General features: G+C 53.7%; 1 protein-coding gene across 1 annotated transcript in view; it reads right to left on the bottom strand.

The window, feature by feature from the left end:
• Positions 1 to 14,341, bottom strand: part of LOC140609546 (epididymis-specific alpha-mannosidase-like) — a 30,708-nt gene extending 16,367 nt beyond the window's left edge. Inside the window, 7 exon segments of the mRNA XM_072784769.1 lie at positions 4,024 to 4,198; positions 6,379 to 6,421; positions 9,206 to 9,313; positions 11,267 to 11,431; positions 11,957 to 12,043; positions 14,155 to 14,182; positions 14,321 to 14,341. Of these exon segments, the coding sequence (XP_072640870.1) occupies positions 4,024 to 4,198; positions 6,379 to 6,421; positions 9,206 to 9,313; positions 11,267 to 11,431; positions 11,957 to 12,043; positions 14,155 to 14,182; positions 14,321 to 14,341 (627 nt within the window).
• Between the last annotated feature and the right edge of the window lie 283 nt (positions 14,342 to 14,624).

The raw sequence follows: 14,624 nt of genomic DNA, 5'->3' as shown, positions 1-14,624 counted from the left end.
CTGCATTGGGCTCTCCACAGGGAGCCTGCTTCTCTCTCTGCCTATTTCTCTGCCTCTCTCTGTGTCTCTTATGAATAAATAAGTAGAATCTTAAAAAAAAAAGAGATAAAGTCAAACACCATGGATAAATTCCTAATAATCTATCTACCAAGACTGAATCAAGAAAAAATAGAAATCTCAACAGACCAATTATTATGTGAATTCTACCATTTATAGAAAAATTAATACCTATCCTTCTCACACTCTTCCAAAGTTACAGAAAAATAGGGAACATTTCCAAACTCATATCCCAGAAATAACATTATACTGTTACTAAAACCACATAAAGGAAAATTAGAGGCTGATGTCCCTGATGGACACAGATGCAACAATCCTCAACAGTTATTAGCAAACTGAAGTCAACAACCTGTCAGAAAGATCATATGCCATGATAGAGTAGGACTTATTTCAGGGAATCAAGGATGGTTTGACATCCACAAATGGACCAACAGGATGCATCACATTAATAAAATGAAGGATAAAACTTTTATGACGCTCTTCCAGACGCAGAAAGAGCAACTGACAATATTCAACAGCCATTTATGATAAAAACTCTCAAAAAGTGAGTATAGAGGGAACATGCCTCAATATAAGAAAGGCTGCTTATGACAACCCCAAATCTGGCACCATACTCCATGGTGGGGAGCTGCAAGGTTTTCCTCTGAGATTAGGAACTAGACAAGGATACCCATGTTGTCCACATTTACTCAGCATTGCATTGGAAGGCCTTGCCAGAGCAAGTAGGCAAGGAAAAGAAGCAAAGGGCATCCATATGGGAAAGGAAGAAATAAATGTCACTATTTGAAGATGGCATGGTATATAAAAAACCTGAAAGACTCCACCGAGACATGCTTAGAACTAATGAACAAATTCAGACAAGTGGCAGGATAAAAAATCAACATGCAAAAATCAGTTGCATTTCTGTATGCTAATAATCAACTATTGGATAGAGAAATTAAGAAAACAATTCCATGTATAATTGCATACCAAGAATAAAATACCTAGGGAGAAGTTTAACAAGGAGGTGAAAGACCTGTATGCTGAAAACTGTAAGACATTGATGAAAGAACCTGAAGAAGCCCCACAGATGATAGAAAGATATCTTGTGCTCATGGATGGGAAGCATTAATATTGTTAAAATGTCCATACCACCCAAAGCAATCTACATATTCAGTTAAATCCCTGTTAAAATTTAAATGGCATATTTCACAGAAATAGAACAATCTTCAAATTTGCATGGAACCACAAAAGATCCTGAAGAGCCAAAGCAATTTTGAGAATGAAGAACAAAGCTGGAGGCATCACACTCTCTGATCGCAAACTACATTGTAAAATCATGGTAATCAGTACCAAATGGTATCTGCATAAAGCCATACATAGAGATCAACAAAACAGAATAGAAAGCCCAGAAATAAACCCACACATATATGGTCAGTTAATTTGAAATGGAGGAGCCAAGAGTATACACAGGGGAAAGGACAGTCTCTCCAATAAATTGTGTTGGGAAAGCTGGACAGCCACATGCAAAATTATGAAATGTATCATACACCACACACACTAACTCAAAATGGACTGAAGATTTTTTAAAAAATTATTTATTTATTTATTCATGAGAAGCACAGAGAGAGAGGCAGAGACACAGGTAGAGGGAGAAGCAGGCTCCATGCAGGAAGCCTGACCCAGGACTTGATCCTAGGTCTCCAGGATCATGCCCTGGGCTGAAGGCAGGGCTAAACTGCTGAGCCATCCAGGCTGCCCCGGATTGAAGGTTTGAATATAACACCTAAAACCATAAAACTGTTAGAGGAAAACAGAAGGGGAAAATTCCTTGACATCTGTCTTGTGATAATTTTTTTTTTCAATTTTACACCAACAGTAAAACCAACAAAAGCAAAACTAAACATTAAAAAAAAAGCTTCTGGGCAGCCCGAGTGGCTGAGCGGTTTAGCGCCAGCCCAGGGTGTGATCCTGGAGACGCGGGATGGAGTCCCACGTCAGGCTCTGTGTGTGTGTTTCTCTCATGAATAAATAAATAAAATATTTTTAAAAAATAAAAATAAAAATAAAAAAAGCTTCTGTGTAGCAAGGACACCACTGATGAGATGAAATGACAACCTAATGAATGAGAGAAAATATTTGAAAATCAAATACCTGATAAAGAATTAATATCCATAACATCTAAGAATGCATACAACTCAATACCCAAAACCAAAAAACCATTTAAAAACAGAACACCTGAATAGACATTGTTCCAAAGAAAACCTACAAATGGACAACAGTTGCATGACAAGATGCTCCATCCACATCACTCACCATTCAGGGAAATGCAAAGTAAATCCATAATGAGATATCACCTGACAGCCATCAGAATGGCTTCTGTCAGAACAACTAAAAAGAACAAGTGTTGGCAAAGGTGTGGGTGGGACTGTGCATCGGTGTAGCCACTACAGACAACAGTACAGAGGTCCCTCAAAAACTGAAAAATAGGGCAGCCTGGGTGGCTCAGTGGTTTAGCACCACCTTCAGCCCAGGGCATGATCCTGGAGTCCCAGGATCAAATCCCACATCAGGCTCCCTGTGTGGAGCCTGCTTCTCCCTCTCCCTCTGCCTATGTCTCTGCCTCTCTCTCTGTTTCTCTCATGAATAAATAAAATCTTTAAAAAAAAAAAAACTGAAAAATAGAATGACTTTATGACCCAGCAATCCAAGTCTTAGTATTTACCCAAGGGAACTGAGAACTCTAATTTGAAAAGATGTATGCACCCCCATGCTCATTTCCATGCTCCTCTATGTTCCCTTAAAAAATATTATTTATTTATTTATTCATGAGAGAGACACACACACAGAGGCAGAGACACAAGCAGAGGGAGAAGCAGGCTCCCTGTGGGGACCTGATGCAGGACTTGATCCCAGGACTCTGAGATCACGACCAGAGCCAAAGGCAAACCCTAAACCACTGAGCCACCCTGGCGCCTCTCCTCTTTATTCTTTTACCCCATTATTCACAATAGCCAAGATCTGGACACAACCTGATTGTCCATCTGTGGATGAGTGGATAAGGAAGATGTGGTGCATATGTGCAAGGCAATCATGCTCAGCAAAGAAAGGAGGAAATCTCAGTTTTGGGACAAGGCGGATGGAACTTGACAGCAGTATGCTCTGTGATATAAATCAGACAAGGACAGACAAATGCCATGTGATCTCACTTACAGGTGGAATTAGGGATGGGGAGTGGGTGAAATGGGTGAAGGAGTCAAAGGTACAAACTACCAGTTTGAAGATAAGTAAGTTCTGGGGATGTAACATACAGCATGGTGACTAGTTAATTATACTGTATCATGTACTTGAAAGTTGCTAAAAGAATAGATCTTAAAAGCACCCATTCCAAGAAAAATACCTTGTAACTGTGTATGTTGATGGATGTTAAGTAGACTTACCGTGGGGATCATTTTGCAACATAGACAAAAATGGAATCCTTATGTTGCATGCCTAAAACTCATATACAGTGATATGTGAACTTTATCTCAATAAAAAAGAGAGAGAGTTGTAGCATTAAAACAAGACACCCCCCCACCACAAACAGTCACGGTAACTCTAAATTGTCCTTGTTGAAAGTTTGCCATGGAGAGTAAGATAGGAAATGAAGTTTTGTAGAACACATGTGAGTGATGGGGGTCTGGCTGGGAGGAGGTGAGGCCGGCAGTTGTTGACAGTAGTCGAAGCCTGAGCCTGGTGAAGCTGTTCACATGGGTCACCTGGGCGCCTCGAATTATGGCCCGCACAATAGCACCACCCTGCCAGCTCTGATGGCTTTCCTGAAATTCCTGGCTCCCCAAATAGGCTGAGCCCAGCCCAGGCAGAGTGGCCCCTTCTCAACCCCCATCAACGGCCCTCCCACTTTTTTTGGAAAGAATGTGGTTGGGTGAGACTGGACAGGAATCCAGGGCTGTGGTCAGGACACTGAGGCCTGGGATCCCACCTTACCCAGGGCCAGAGGAGGTGCAGTGTCCGGAACCAGGTGGCTCGCTCCTTCACATTTTTCACTAGGGCCACGATATAGTCTCTGACGTTCTGAGTGACAGGCTCCATCATGTTTGGGTATATCCTATTTGGGGGTGGCTCTGGGAAGACAGCAGTGCCGTCCCAGTTAAAGCCTTCCCTGCAGGGGAGAGAAGGGTTAGCGGAGCCCCGCCCTGAGAGGGGAGGCAGCTCGGGGTCCAGGAGGACAGGCAGGTGCAGCCAGGCCGCAGGGCAGCTCAGGGTGTACAGACCGGCGCTCAGGCCTCCTTCTCACACCTGTGTGATGGGAGGGTCAGGAGGGTCAGGACAAGAGCTCCTCTGACAGATGGGGCTCAAATCCACATGTCACAGTTTGCCAGCTGTGGGGCCTGGAACACGGCCCCTTCCTGGGCCCACACTGCCTCCCCCGCCCCATGGAGCCCACAGTCTACATTCCCACTGCATTCCCACTGGCAATCTCGAAGAGTCCTTTGATCTCTGGACCTTGGGGCCACTGCGGTGCCCTCAGACCCGAGTCCAAAGCCTGGAGCAGGGCTGGAGCAGGTGAGGCAGTGAGGCACAGTGCCCTGGGGGGACGAACTGTAAGGGGGAACCCAGTCTCAGGAGCTGACATAGAGATAAGTCAGTGTCATATTTCAAAACTCAGAATTAATCCAAAACAAATGGTGATGAATAGAACACCAACATTCCCCCAAGCGCAAGGGCGGTATTCGGATTTTCCCTTTTGTCTCAGGCTCTAATTCGGTCTCATGACACAGACCCTAAGATCAACTGTGGAGGTCCTCACTGCCTCACTCAGGGCAGTATGGGGTGACATAGGGATAACCCATGCCAGCCTCCAGGAGTGGCCACTTGGATCCTCAGAGCCTCTGTCTCCTCATCCATAAATGTCCTGATGGTTGTCATGAAGAATCAATGAAGAACAAACATCAGTGGAAAACCCTGGAGACCTTGCCTGGCACAGAGTGGGCCTGACAAAAGCAAATGCCAGGTCCTGAAGTCATTCACCTTGCCCGCTATCTCCCCTGTTCAAGGACAGGGAGTCGGCTTACCCATAGCCTCCCAGGTAAAGGGCCAGAGTGGGTTGGACCCAGGGCCACTCACCCCCAAGAGCCCACAGCCTGGCTGCATCCATGATGTAGAGGCCTCGGAACAGGCTGTCCAAACCAACCTGACCCTTGGACCCTGGCTGAGTGACCCTGCCTCAGTTTCTCTTTGTGTAAGCCAGATCAACTCCCAAGAGGGTAGATGGGAGGGTGAGTCATTTCTCAGGTAATACAGGGAGAGTACATAGAACAGGGGACACCTGGGTGGCTCAGCGGTTGAGCATCTGCCTTTGGCTCAGGACATGATCCTGCGGTCCCGGGATCAAGGCCCACATCTGGCTTCCTGCATGGAGCCTGCCTCTGTCCTGTCTCTGCCTCTCTCTCTGTCTTTCATGAATAAATACATAAAATCTTTTTTTTTTTTTTTTTAAAGAACAGGGCTCCCCAGGAAGGTGCTCACGAGCAGTAGTTGTACTGGTCCAAGACAAGCGTGAATATTTCCTGCTGAGCTGACAGGGATGGGGACCCTCGCTACACAAACTGCAGCCTCTGCAAACCCAGAGGGAACAGAGTGACGGCCCAGGGGCAACACGGTGGCCCTGGTTCTGCCTCCTCCAGCCCCACTTGGGTCTCCCTCAGTGGTTCCAGGGGCCATCCCCTCCGCTGCCTCCTCTAGATTCCCTCTGACCCCCCAAGGCCACCCATGTTTGTGGAAATTGCCCTCTAGTGGGAGCCAGCCCGCTTGCTCACTGCCCGCCACCCCCGCCGCCTGCCCCGGGGAAGGACCCTCTCTACCAAGGCCTGCCAGCGAAGCTCATTCTGGCTCTGCTTGACGACCTCCTGGCACAGGAGCTGCTCACCTCTCACTAATCCTCTGGTCTGTTTCTTCATTGCTCTCATGACTGGGACCTGCTCAGGGTTACAAAGCAGGGGGAAATCCTGGTTCTATTAAGCACTGGCTCTGGGACGATGCACATGTTCCCTGAGTCCCCCGGGACTCGGTTTCTGCATGGGAGGAATGGGGAGGGCCCCAAGCAGCTCACAGAGTCAGCAGCGGCAGAAATGAGCTGACATGGGAAGTGAACTCTGCGCACAGCGTGGCATGAGGTGGGGCTCAGGACCATGTTCTCCTCTTGCCCAGCTAGAGCCCACCTGTACCCTTGTCTACCGCTGCGAGCCGCAGCCAGCATTTGTCCCAGAGCGTTATTACCCAAGACACGATACTCGCTACAGCAGGGGCTTAGTAACGGGCCCTGCACACAGAGGGAAGAACCTTGGCCGGATCCCAAAGGTTTCGTACAGGAAGCCGTGTCCTTCTGCAAAGAGAGCCCTGCCTTGCTGGTGACAGGAGGGTGGTCCCTCCCCACCTGCTCACTCAGGGCCCCTGCCTTTCCAGGGGGCTGGAGTGCCATCCTGGGGTGTGCTGCAAGAGGGCCTAACACAGAGGGTGCCACAGCAGGATCACCCGATGTTCCATGTACTCATTCACGACTGTAGAGCCACCCCATGAGTCTGATGTCAGGTTGAGTGCTGCAGGGGAAAGAAATTCCAGACTAGTGCCATTTATTTTTGTTCCCCAGGCCTCCCACCTATGGGGCTATGTCAGCAAACCCAGGGCCTGGGCTCCAGTCTGCATTTGAAGGAGAGAAACCAGGTCTCCTGGAGTAAGAGAATGTCACGCTGCCTCTCACTACTCACTCCCAGGCTTGGGGATGCTGGCTCTGGCCCACAGGACCCCAGGTTGTGGGAAAGAGTCATGATCAGACCAGAGGCCAGGCCAAGTCAGGAGGGGTGCCTGCTGGCAGGTGTGGGTGGCTAGGAAGTCCGGGTTGATTCACGCAGGAGGGTATGAGGACTAGCCAGGGGGCATAGACCTGGTGTGGAGCTACTGGTGGCCTGGGTCAGCAGGGAAGGAGGCAGAGGGTGGGTGTGTAGGAAGCAGAGGAGACCAGGAAGGAGCAGCAGTGGGAGGGAAGACCTGGGGATTGTGGGGCCTGGGATTATGAGGGAACGGTCAATAGCATCACCACATTGAGGGCAGGCAGCTTGAGGAACAGCCCTCTCCACAGACAGGGAGCCAGAGCAGGCCACGCCTGACGATGCCTGTTCAGTGGCCCCTTCCCGTCCACTCACAGAATCCTTATTTTGTTCAGGGGGTGCCTACTGCACCCCAAGGGATGGATTGTCATGGACTCAGCTGCTCAATACAAGCTTATTCCCTTCTGCCAGATACTTGCATTCTCAGCCTGTCTGGAATCTCGAGGGGGGCATGGACCACGGGTGGAGCCAAAAAGATGGGCGTGTTAAGCCTGGTCTGCTTTTGGGAAAGATTTCCCACCTGCATTAAAAAGAGGGAGTCAGGACGAAGACCCTTCGTCTCTTTTCTTGCCTTGAGTGGGGATATATGGCAATGTGATGCCTGGAGCTGTGGCCCCCCTTTGGGACCTGGAGGGGAGGCGCAGGAGACTCAGGGAAACATGAAGCAGCTGCCCAGACTCCAAACCGATCCCAGCCAGTGTAGTAAATGGGACGTGCTTAGGTGGAGACCTGTCAAGTCGCTGCTGCTCAGGGTCCCGGGCCCTCCGGCACAAGCATCCTGACTCCAAATGAAGAGCAGATTAGGGAACAAAAGTGCTAACTGTTCATGGAACGGTCTTCCGTTTCTAGGGGTATCAGGTGCAGCCGCCCCCGAGCTTCGGCAGGTGTAGAGCCGCTCGGCTCGGCCCCGCCGCCCACGGCCCCGCCGCCCACGGCCCCTGCCTCCCCGCTGACCGCGCGCTGTGACCCCAGCAAGGGACTGAATTCCTCCGCACCCCTGGAGGGCCGCCTTGGTCACATGATCACATCCTGGCCAATGAGAGAGGAGCAGGAGCTTTGGACTACATCCCCCAGCATGCACTGCAGCAGAGAGGTGACCGCCGCGGTAGGGGTCGAGGAGGAGGTGCTGAGGCGGGAAAACCCGGGTTGTTTCAGATGTGTCTTTCGCTCCGGTCGGGCCTTCGCCTCCCTGTGCTGCTGCAGGTGGCATCGCAGCCCGGAGGCCCTGGCCGGGCTCTCTCGCACCAGGGACTGCCTGGGGGACCCGCCCGGTGAGGATCCCGCTGCGGAGCTGGCGGCTCAGCGAGGCGGGTGACGGCTGCCATCCCCGGGGCTGCGGCCACACTCAGCATTTCCTGGTCGCCCGGGTGCTGCGGGCAGGTGCCACTCCCCGCAGAGAGATGTCAGGTCCAGAGTAAGGTGGTGTGGGAGGCAGCCGGAGGCAGGAGGTCGGGAGGGCGGGCGGGTGACGCTCAGGCCCTGCGGGCACGGGCACGAGAGGGGGCCTGTGGTGGCCAAGAGGTGCCTCAAAGCAAGGGGCAGGGGCAATGATTGTAGCCGTCAAAGTCCCAGAGGGGGGATGGTCATAGCAGGGGCGGTGGCGTGGTTTCCCGGAGTGTGGATGGGGCTGTGCGGTCACAGAGCTGGTGGTGAAGTGATGATGGTGATATCGTCAGGGGAACACGTGGGATCAGGGGGTTGTCGCTGTCGGTGTGAACGGTGCTGGCGTGGTGATGCAGGTAGTGGCAGTGGAGCTGGTGATGTGATGGAGGTACTCAGGGTGTGGTGGCAGTGCTTGTAGAGAAGGCTTGAAGGTGGCCGTGCTGGAGCTGTGGCCCTGTACGTACGGGTGGGGAAGGCAGCAATGGCATCTAACCTCACTACTCATTTTCTGGGAACCACAGGCTCCACTCCCAGTGCTCTAATGAATTGTCCGAATTTGATCCTCACAACTACCCTGGGAGGTAGGCAGTGCCATCACACTCACACTCATTTAAGTCATGAGGAAACAGAGGCCCAGGGAGGTGACGTCCCTTGCCTGGGTCACAGGGTTGGGAATGGGCAGAGGCAGGACAGCGCCAGGCCATGTGGTCTCCAGTCCACGTCCACAGCCCTGCACTCAGCAGCACTGGCAGGAGGACGCCACTCGCCAATGCCTGTTTCTACTGGCCTCAGGGTCCTGCTCAGAGGGGAAGACGGGGCTCAGACCTGGGCTCAGAAACCCAGTCCCAGTCTGATTGGAGGCCCCAGGAGACCCGGGGGATGGGGAAGGGGGACCTCACCTGTGAGCTGTAGGATCTGGTCATCAAAGTGGGCCACGGTCTCATCATGCATGACCTGGCCCCCGATGACAAACTCCAGGTGTCTCGTGGCCAGGAGATGGCGGACCTTGGTGGCAAGCAGAGAGAACGAAGCCAGGATAGAACCCCACAGTAGGGCTGGATCTGTGGGGACATGCCTCCGGCGTCTCATGGTGTCCTCCATCAAAGTCCTGCCGTGCCTTCATTCTGCAAGAGCAGCAGGTCAGCACTGCCTCCCACCCCCCGCGCCAGCACCTGGCCCTTGGCTGTACTTGATCTCTGTTGTGTCCACCTCTGTCTCTACTTCTGTCTCTACATCCATGTCTACCTTTTTCTCTACCTCTGTTTCTACCTCCTTGTCTATCTTTTTCTGTGTCTTCATGTCTGTATCTACATCTGTTACCTTTTCGCTGTGGAAATAATTTGAAATTTCTGAAAGACTTGCAAGGAGTATGCAAGTGGCTCCCGGGTAATCTGAGCCCTTCCGCAGATTCGTTCACTGTGAACCTTCTTCACCTGTTTGCCGTAGCGCTCCCCCATCTCCTTGTAACCTGGGAGGGTTTTCTCTAAACCATTTGAAATTACCAGTTAGACATAGCAGCCTTGCGCCCAGGTCCTTCACTGTGCTTGTCAGGAGAGGGTGCTTATAACCATAGTGTAACATAGTGTAAGGCTCCACATAGGACATTTGACACGGATGCAACAGTGTAGCTAATCCAGTGTGAGAAGCAGAGCCGGCGCCCATGATTGCGAGGCTCCTCCTCGGGATTCCACAGGCTGCAGGGTGAAGAGCCCCCAGTTTGATTGGGGGGACTGACTCTCTGCTTTGCCTTCTCAGCTTTACTACCCTGGGCACGTCTCTAGCCTCCCTGACGTTCACGATCGGTGACTGCTCTGAAGGAAGGTGAATGGCAGGGAGGGGACCAGGTCCACAGCGTCCTCCCAGGTGTTCCCGTCCTGCATCATCTGGCCTGTCCACTCCGAAGAGGGGGAGGTCACTCCCATTTACGCGGGCGGGCCCCCCAGCTCACAGCGTGCACCCCTGCCTCAGGCGGAGCCGGGTCCCAGGCTGCCTCCCTATGGGGTGAGGCCTCTGTGACCCTGCAGCCTGTGATGCCTCCTGCAGCCTGTGATACCTCCTGCAGCCCACTAACTCAGGGACTGTGGCACCTGGGAGGGCAGCCAGCTGCGGGCCCGTGGGGCCAGGGGTCGGTGGGGTCGGTGACGCAGGAGGTGGGGTTAGGGCCCCTCCGGAGTGCTGCGGTCAGAAGTAACCCCATTCAGCACCAGCTGAGTGCTCGGTTGGCTTGCCAGGCTGACACTTTACACCAATCACCACGAGGCTGATTAAAACCCAACCTGTCTATTGTGGACATTGCTGCTATAAACATCGGGGTGCAGGTGTCCACAATAGCCAGACTGTGGAAGGAGCCTCGGTGTCCATCGAAAGATGAACGGGTAAAGAAGATGTGGTCTATGTATACAATGGAATCTTCCTCAGCCATTAGAAACGACAAATACCCCCCATTTGCTTCGACGTGGATGGAGCTGGAGGGTATTATGCTGAGTGAAATAAGTCAATCAGAGAAGGACAAACATTATATGGTCTCATTCACTTGGGGAATATAAAAAATAGTGACAGGGAATAAAGGGGAATGGAGAAAAAATGTGTGGGAAATATCAGAAAGGGAGACAGAACATAAAGACTCCTAACTCTGGGAAACGAACTAGGGGTGGGAGAAGGGGAGGTGGGCGGGGGGTGGGGTGACTGGGTGACGGGCACTGAGGGGGGCACTTGATGGGATGAGCACTGGGTGTTATTCTATATGTTGGCAAATTGAACACCAATAAAAAATACATTTATAAAAAACAAAACAAAAGAAAACAAACAAAAAAACCCCCAACCTGTCCTGGGGGCAGGGTCTGAGCCCAAACCTGAGGTAACAAGCCTGAGAACCGCCCAGTGTGTCTGGGCCTGAGCTTCAAGCCACACAGCCCCTGGCTCCCCACCACCCCCAGGAGGCCCCTGCAGGCGGGGGTCCTGGCGTTTCTGCCTGTAGGAGGCGATGCCATCCCACCACAGCCGGAAGTACTCCTGCTCCACCGCGATGAACCTGCGCTGCTTCTGGAGCATCAGCTGCTCCACCACCGTGGTATAGACGTTGGCAGCATAGGCCCGCAGGCTCTCCTGGGGAGGGGGCCGCCGTCACACCAGCCCTTGGGGAGGCTCCCGGACTCTTGGCCCCAAGGCTCCAGGAGCAAACTGCAGAGTGACATCGTGTCCCTGGGCCCCGCCACCCCCTGCAGGCATCTGCCCAGGGCTCTTCCTCTGCTTCTCCCTCTGCTGGTCACATGGAGGACCCCGGGTGCCCTGTAGGTGCTGGACACCCAGTGCCGGCTGGGCCTGAGAGGGCCTCATGACCCTCCCACCTCTGCTGAGATCCTGCTGTTCTCGGGACAGAAATGACGTTCCAGATCATGACACACGATGTGGGCGGGAGGACGTGCCAGCCTGAACCAGGGATCAGGGACGGCTTCCCGAGGGGGCACGGTGCAGGCCCTCAGGGTGTTGAGGGAGGCAGCTCAGTGCAGCCATGGGGTGACAGGGGAGGGGGTCCAGGGTGCGCCCTCGGGGCCTGCCTGGGCTGAGATGAGGGGAGCAGATGTTGAGACCAGAAGCTGAAAGGAGCTGCCCCCGGCCCCCTGGCTGGTCCTGGGCACCTGCCTGCCCACCTCCCCCCTGTGGCTGGGGGCTCCCAGGATGCAGCCGCACCTGTTTCTCATAGCTGTCTCCAGGCTGGCACACGGCAGTGCCCAGACCTGCTCCTTGAAAGGAGTGAATGAGCCTGGGCTGAGGGGCTTCAGGAGTGGGCGGTGGGGGTCATTCCTGGTGCCCTCAGGCAAGTCACCAACCCTCTCTGGGCCTCAGTTTCCTCCTCTGTAACTGAGGGGTGCAAGCTCGTTCCCCCCTTAAGCCATCTCCACAGGCAGACAAGTGTCCCCCAGAGGCTGCCCAGTGAGTCCAGGACCAGACTCCCCCACTGCCCAGAGTCACATCCTGCTGCTGCCTCTCTCTCCTGATGAGTCCAGCTGCCCACTTAGCAACGACCTCAGAAAGTTACCGAATCCCTAATCCCAGAGACTGTTTGTTCTCTACTGGGTTTCCTGCCTCTTCCCACAAAGGAGCTGGAGGCGGCCTGGGTGAAAATATCAAGTCACCAGCCCAGTATCCTGGACAAATCTGAGGCCTCAGCCCCCACCCCCTGGACTCCATTCCTTCCGGCAGCTGCTGTTGGGCCCCACTGCTCCCCATCCTCATGACCCGTTCCCTCTGCCGTGTTCTGGCTGCTGTGGTTCATCCAGCTGCAGTGAGCCAGCTTCCCCCCTCCACCAGCGCTGCCTGGCCACATTCTCCAAGCACCTCCAGCCTTTCCCGCCCCAGGCCCTTTGTCCATGCTGTTCCCTGCCTGGGAAGCACCTCTTTCCCTCTCTGTCTTGCTGAAAGGCTCTCAGAGACCCCTTCATGGCCTCCCACCCTTGCGTCATAGCATTCACTCTGTTAGACCCTATTATGTGTGTGTGGTTCACATCGTCCTCACCCACAGCTTGGCCTGCCATGAGGCTTTGTAGGGCTGCTGCAGGATTCAAACCTGAATGAGGAGGAGCTCTGCCTTTCTCCCTGAAGGTGATTGTATGACATGGTCGTGACCCCTGTTCCCTGGAGGACCTGGGTGGTCTCCAGTGTGCAAGGTATGAAGTTCAGTCCAGTACACCTCCCAACCCCACCTGTCACCTCATAGAATCAATTCACTCCACCTTGATCAGGGCATGGGCACAACCCCTGCTGCCTAACAGCCTCAGGGTTCTGACCTGTGAAATGGAGATGTTTTGGTCTATTGGAGGTTTTGTTAAGTCATCTGGAAAGTAAAGTGACCGTCTGTGTCTGAGTCAACACGTGTACTCAGTAACAAACAGCAGGTCTTCCCTCTCTGGGCTCTAGGGCTGGCTGCTCCTTGGACGTATTTTTAGATTTTTATCCCTTAATAAACCCTTTTCCTGCTTCTGTGCCAGGCTCTGGGTTGGGAGGCCATTGAACAGGAGATGTGCTGCTTCAGGATGCCCTTGCGGTGGAAGTCAGGCCTTGGCCTTGGTGGGTGCTGCCCACGGGGGACTGCTCCAGTTATTTGAGGGCTCCTGGAAATTGCAGAGGCTTACCTGGACAAGGGGGTGAAGGAACTGTGCCTCCAAGTACAGGAAGGAAGATGGAAGGGTCACGGGCTACGGGACAGAAAAACAGAGTGATCCAGGGAGCTGGGTGGGGTGGCCAAGAGGCCCGGGTGCTGAGGAGTTGGCTGGTTGTCCACCTAGACCTACTTTGCGGGCTAGAAGTAGGATGGAGAGAGCCCAGCCAGGTGTTGGTGCCATCACCCCGCAGTGTGGCCTCTGCTGGGCTTAGAAACGGTTGTTCTGAAGCCCATGGTCTTGGGGGGGGGGGGTCACAAGGGAGCCCTCACGCTGAGTGGGGATGTGCTGTGCTGTGGTCTGTGCCGACCTCTCTGAGCCTCAGGGGACAGACATGGAGAGCCCACCTCTCTGTGGGGCCAGAGCTGGTGGCGATCCACGCAGGTGGCTCCATCCCGGCCTCTGCCCATCCCTCTGAGTCAGGTCCCCGCCGGTGACAGCCCCATGAACAGCGCTGCACCTGAGGGCCTGGTTGAGGGGGCCATGTCCCCCTCCCCTAACAGGCCTCTTGAGGAGGGCTGGCTCCTGAGCTGCTGACTAGGGGGCCTCGGCCTCTCTGCTGTTGAGCCTCCGATGGGGCTCTGTATGGGAGGAGCAGGGGTGGCAAGTGGGCTGGACTGGCCCACCCAGGCCCCTCCCCTGCCTAGCCTGTGTCCTGAGGCGAATCACTCACCGCCTCAGGACCTCACCTTTCCTCTGCACAGCAGGGCAGCGTTGCTGCAGGTGGGGAGTGGCCATGATGGGAGCTTCTGCACTCTCCTATCTTCCTTTCTCCTGGGTGGCCTCCAAGGCAGGCGACCCGAAGTACGGAGGACACAATGGACACAGCCTGTGCAGAGGGGTGGCCTATATCACCTGATGTGACAGCCGCGCCATGGCGCCCTGCGTGTCCAAGGGCTTTCAAACACCATCCCACTGAGTCCTCACCACGGCCTGCTGCCCCTGCGCTCTGGCTCCCATTGCACGGAGCAGGAACAGAGGCCCAGGGAGGGGAAGCAGCTTGCCCAAGGCCACCTGGCCCGCAGGGGCAGAGCTCCCAAGTCCCTGCTTTTCTTAGGGTCGGGTCTCCTTAGCCCATGTTTGCTGTCATAAGAGACTGTCCAGCAAGCAGAGGCGAGATTGCTGCTGTGAACATTGGGGTGCAGGTGTCCCATTGTTT

This window comes from Canis lupus, chromosome 2 (genome assembly GCF_048164855.1).
Source record: "Canis lupus baileyi chromosome 2, mCanLup2.hap1, whole genome shotgun sequence".
Classification (NCBI taxonomy): domain Eukaryota; kingdom Metazoa; phylum Chordata; class Mammalia; order Carnivora; family Canidae; genus Canis; species Canis lupus.
The sequence above is the reverse complement of the archived record's forward strand: the minus strand, read 5'-3'. Positions and strand labels throughout refer to the sequence as shown.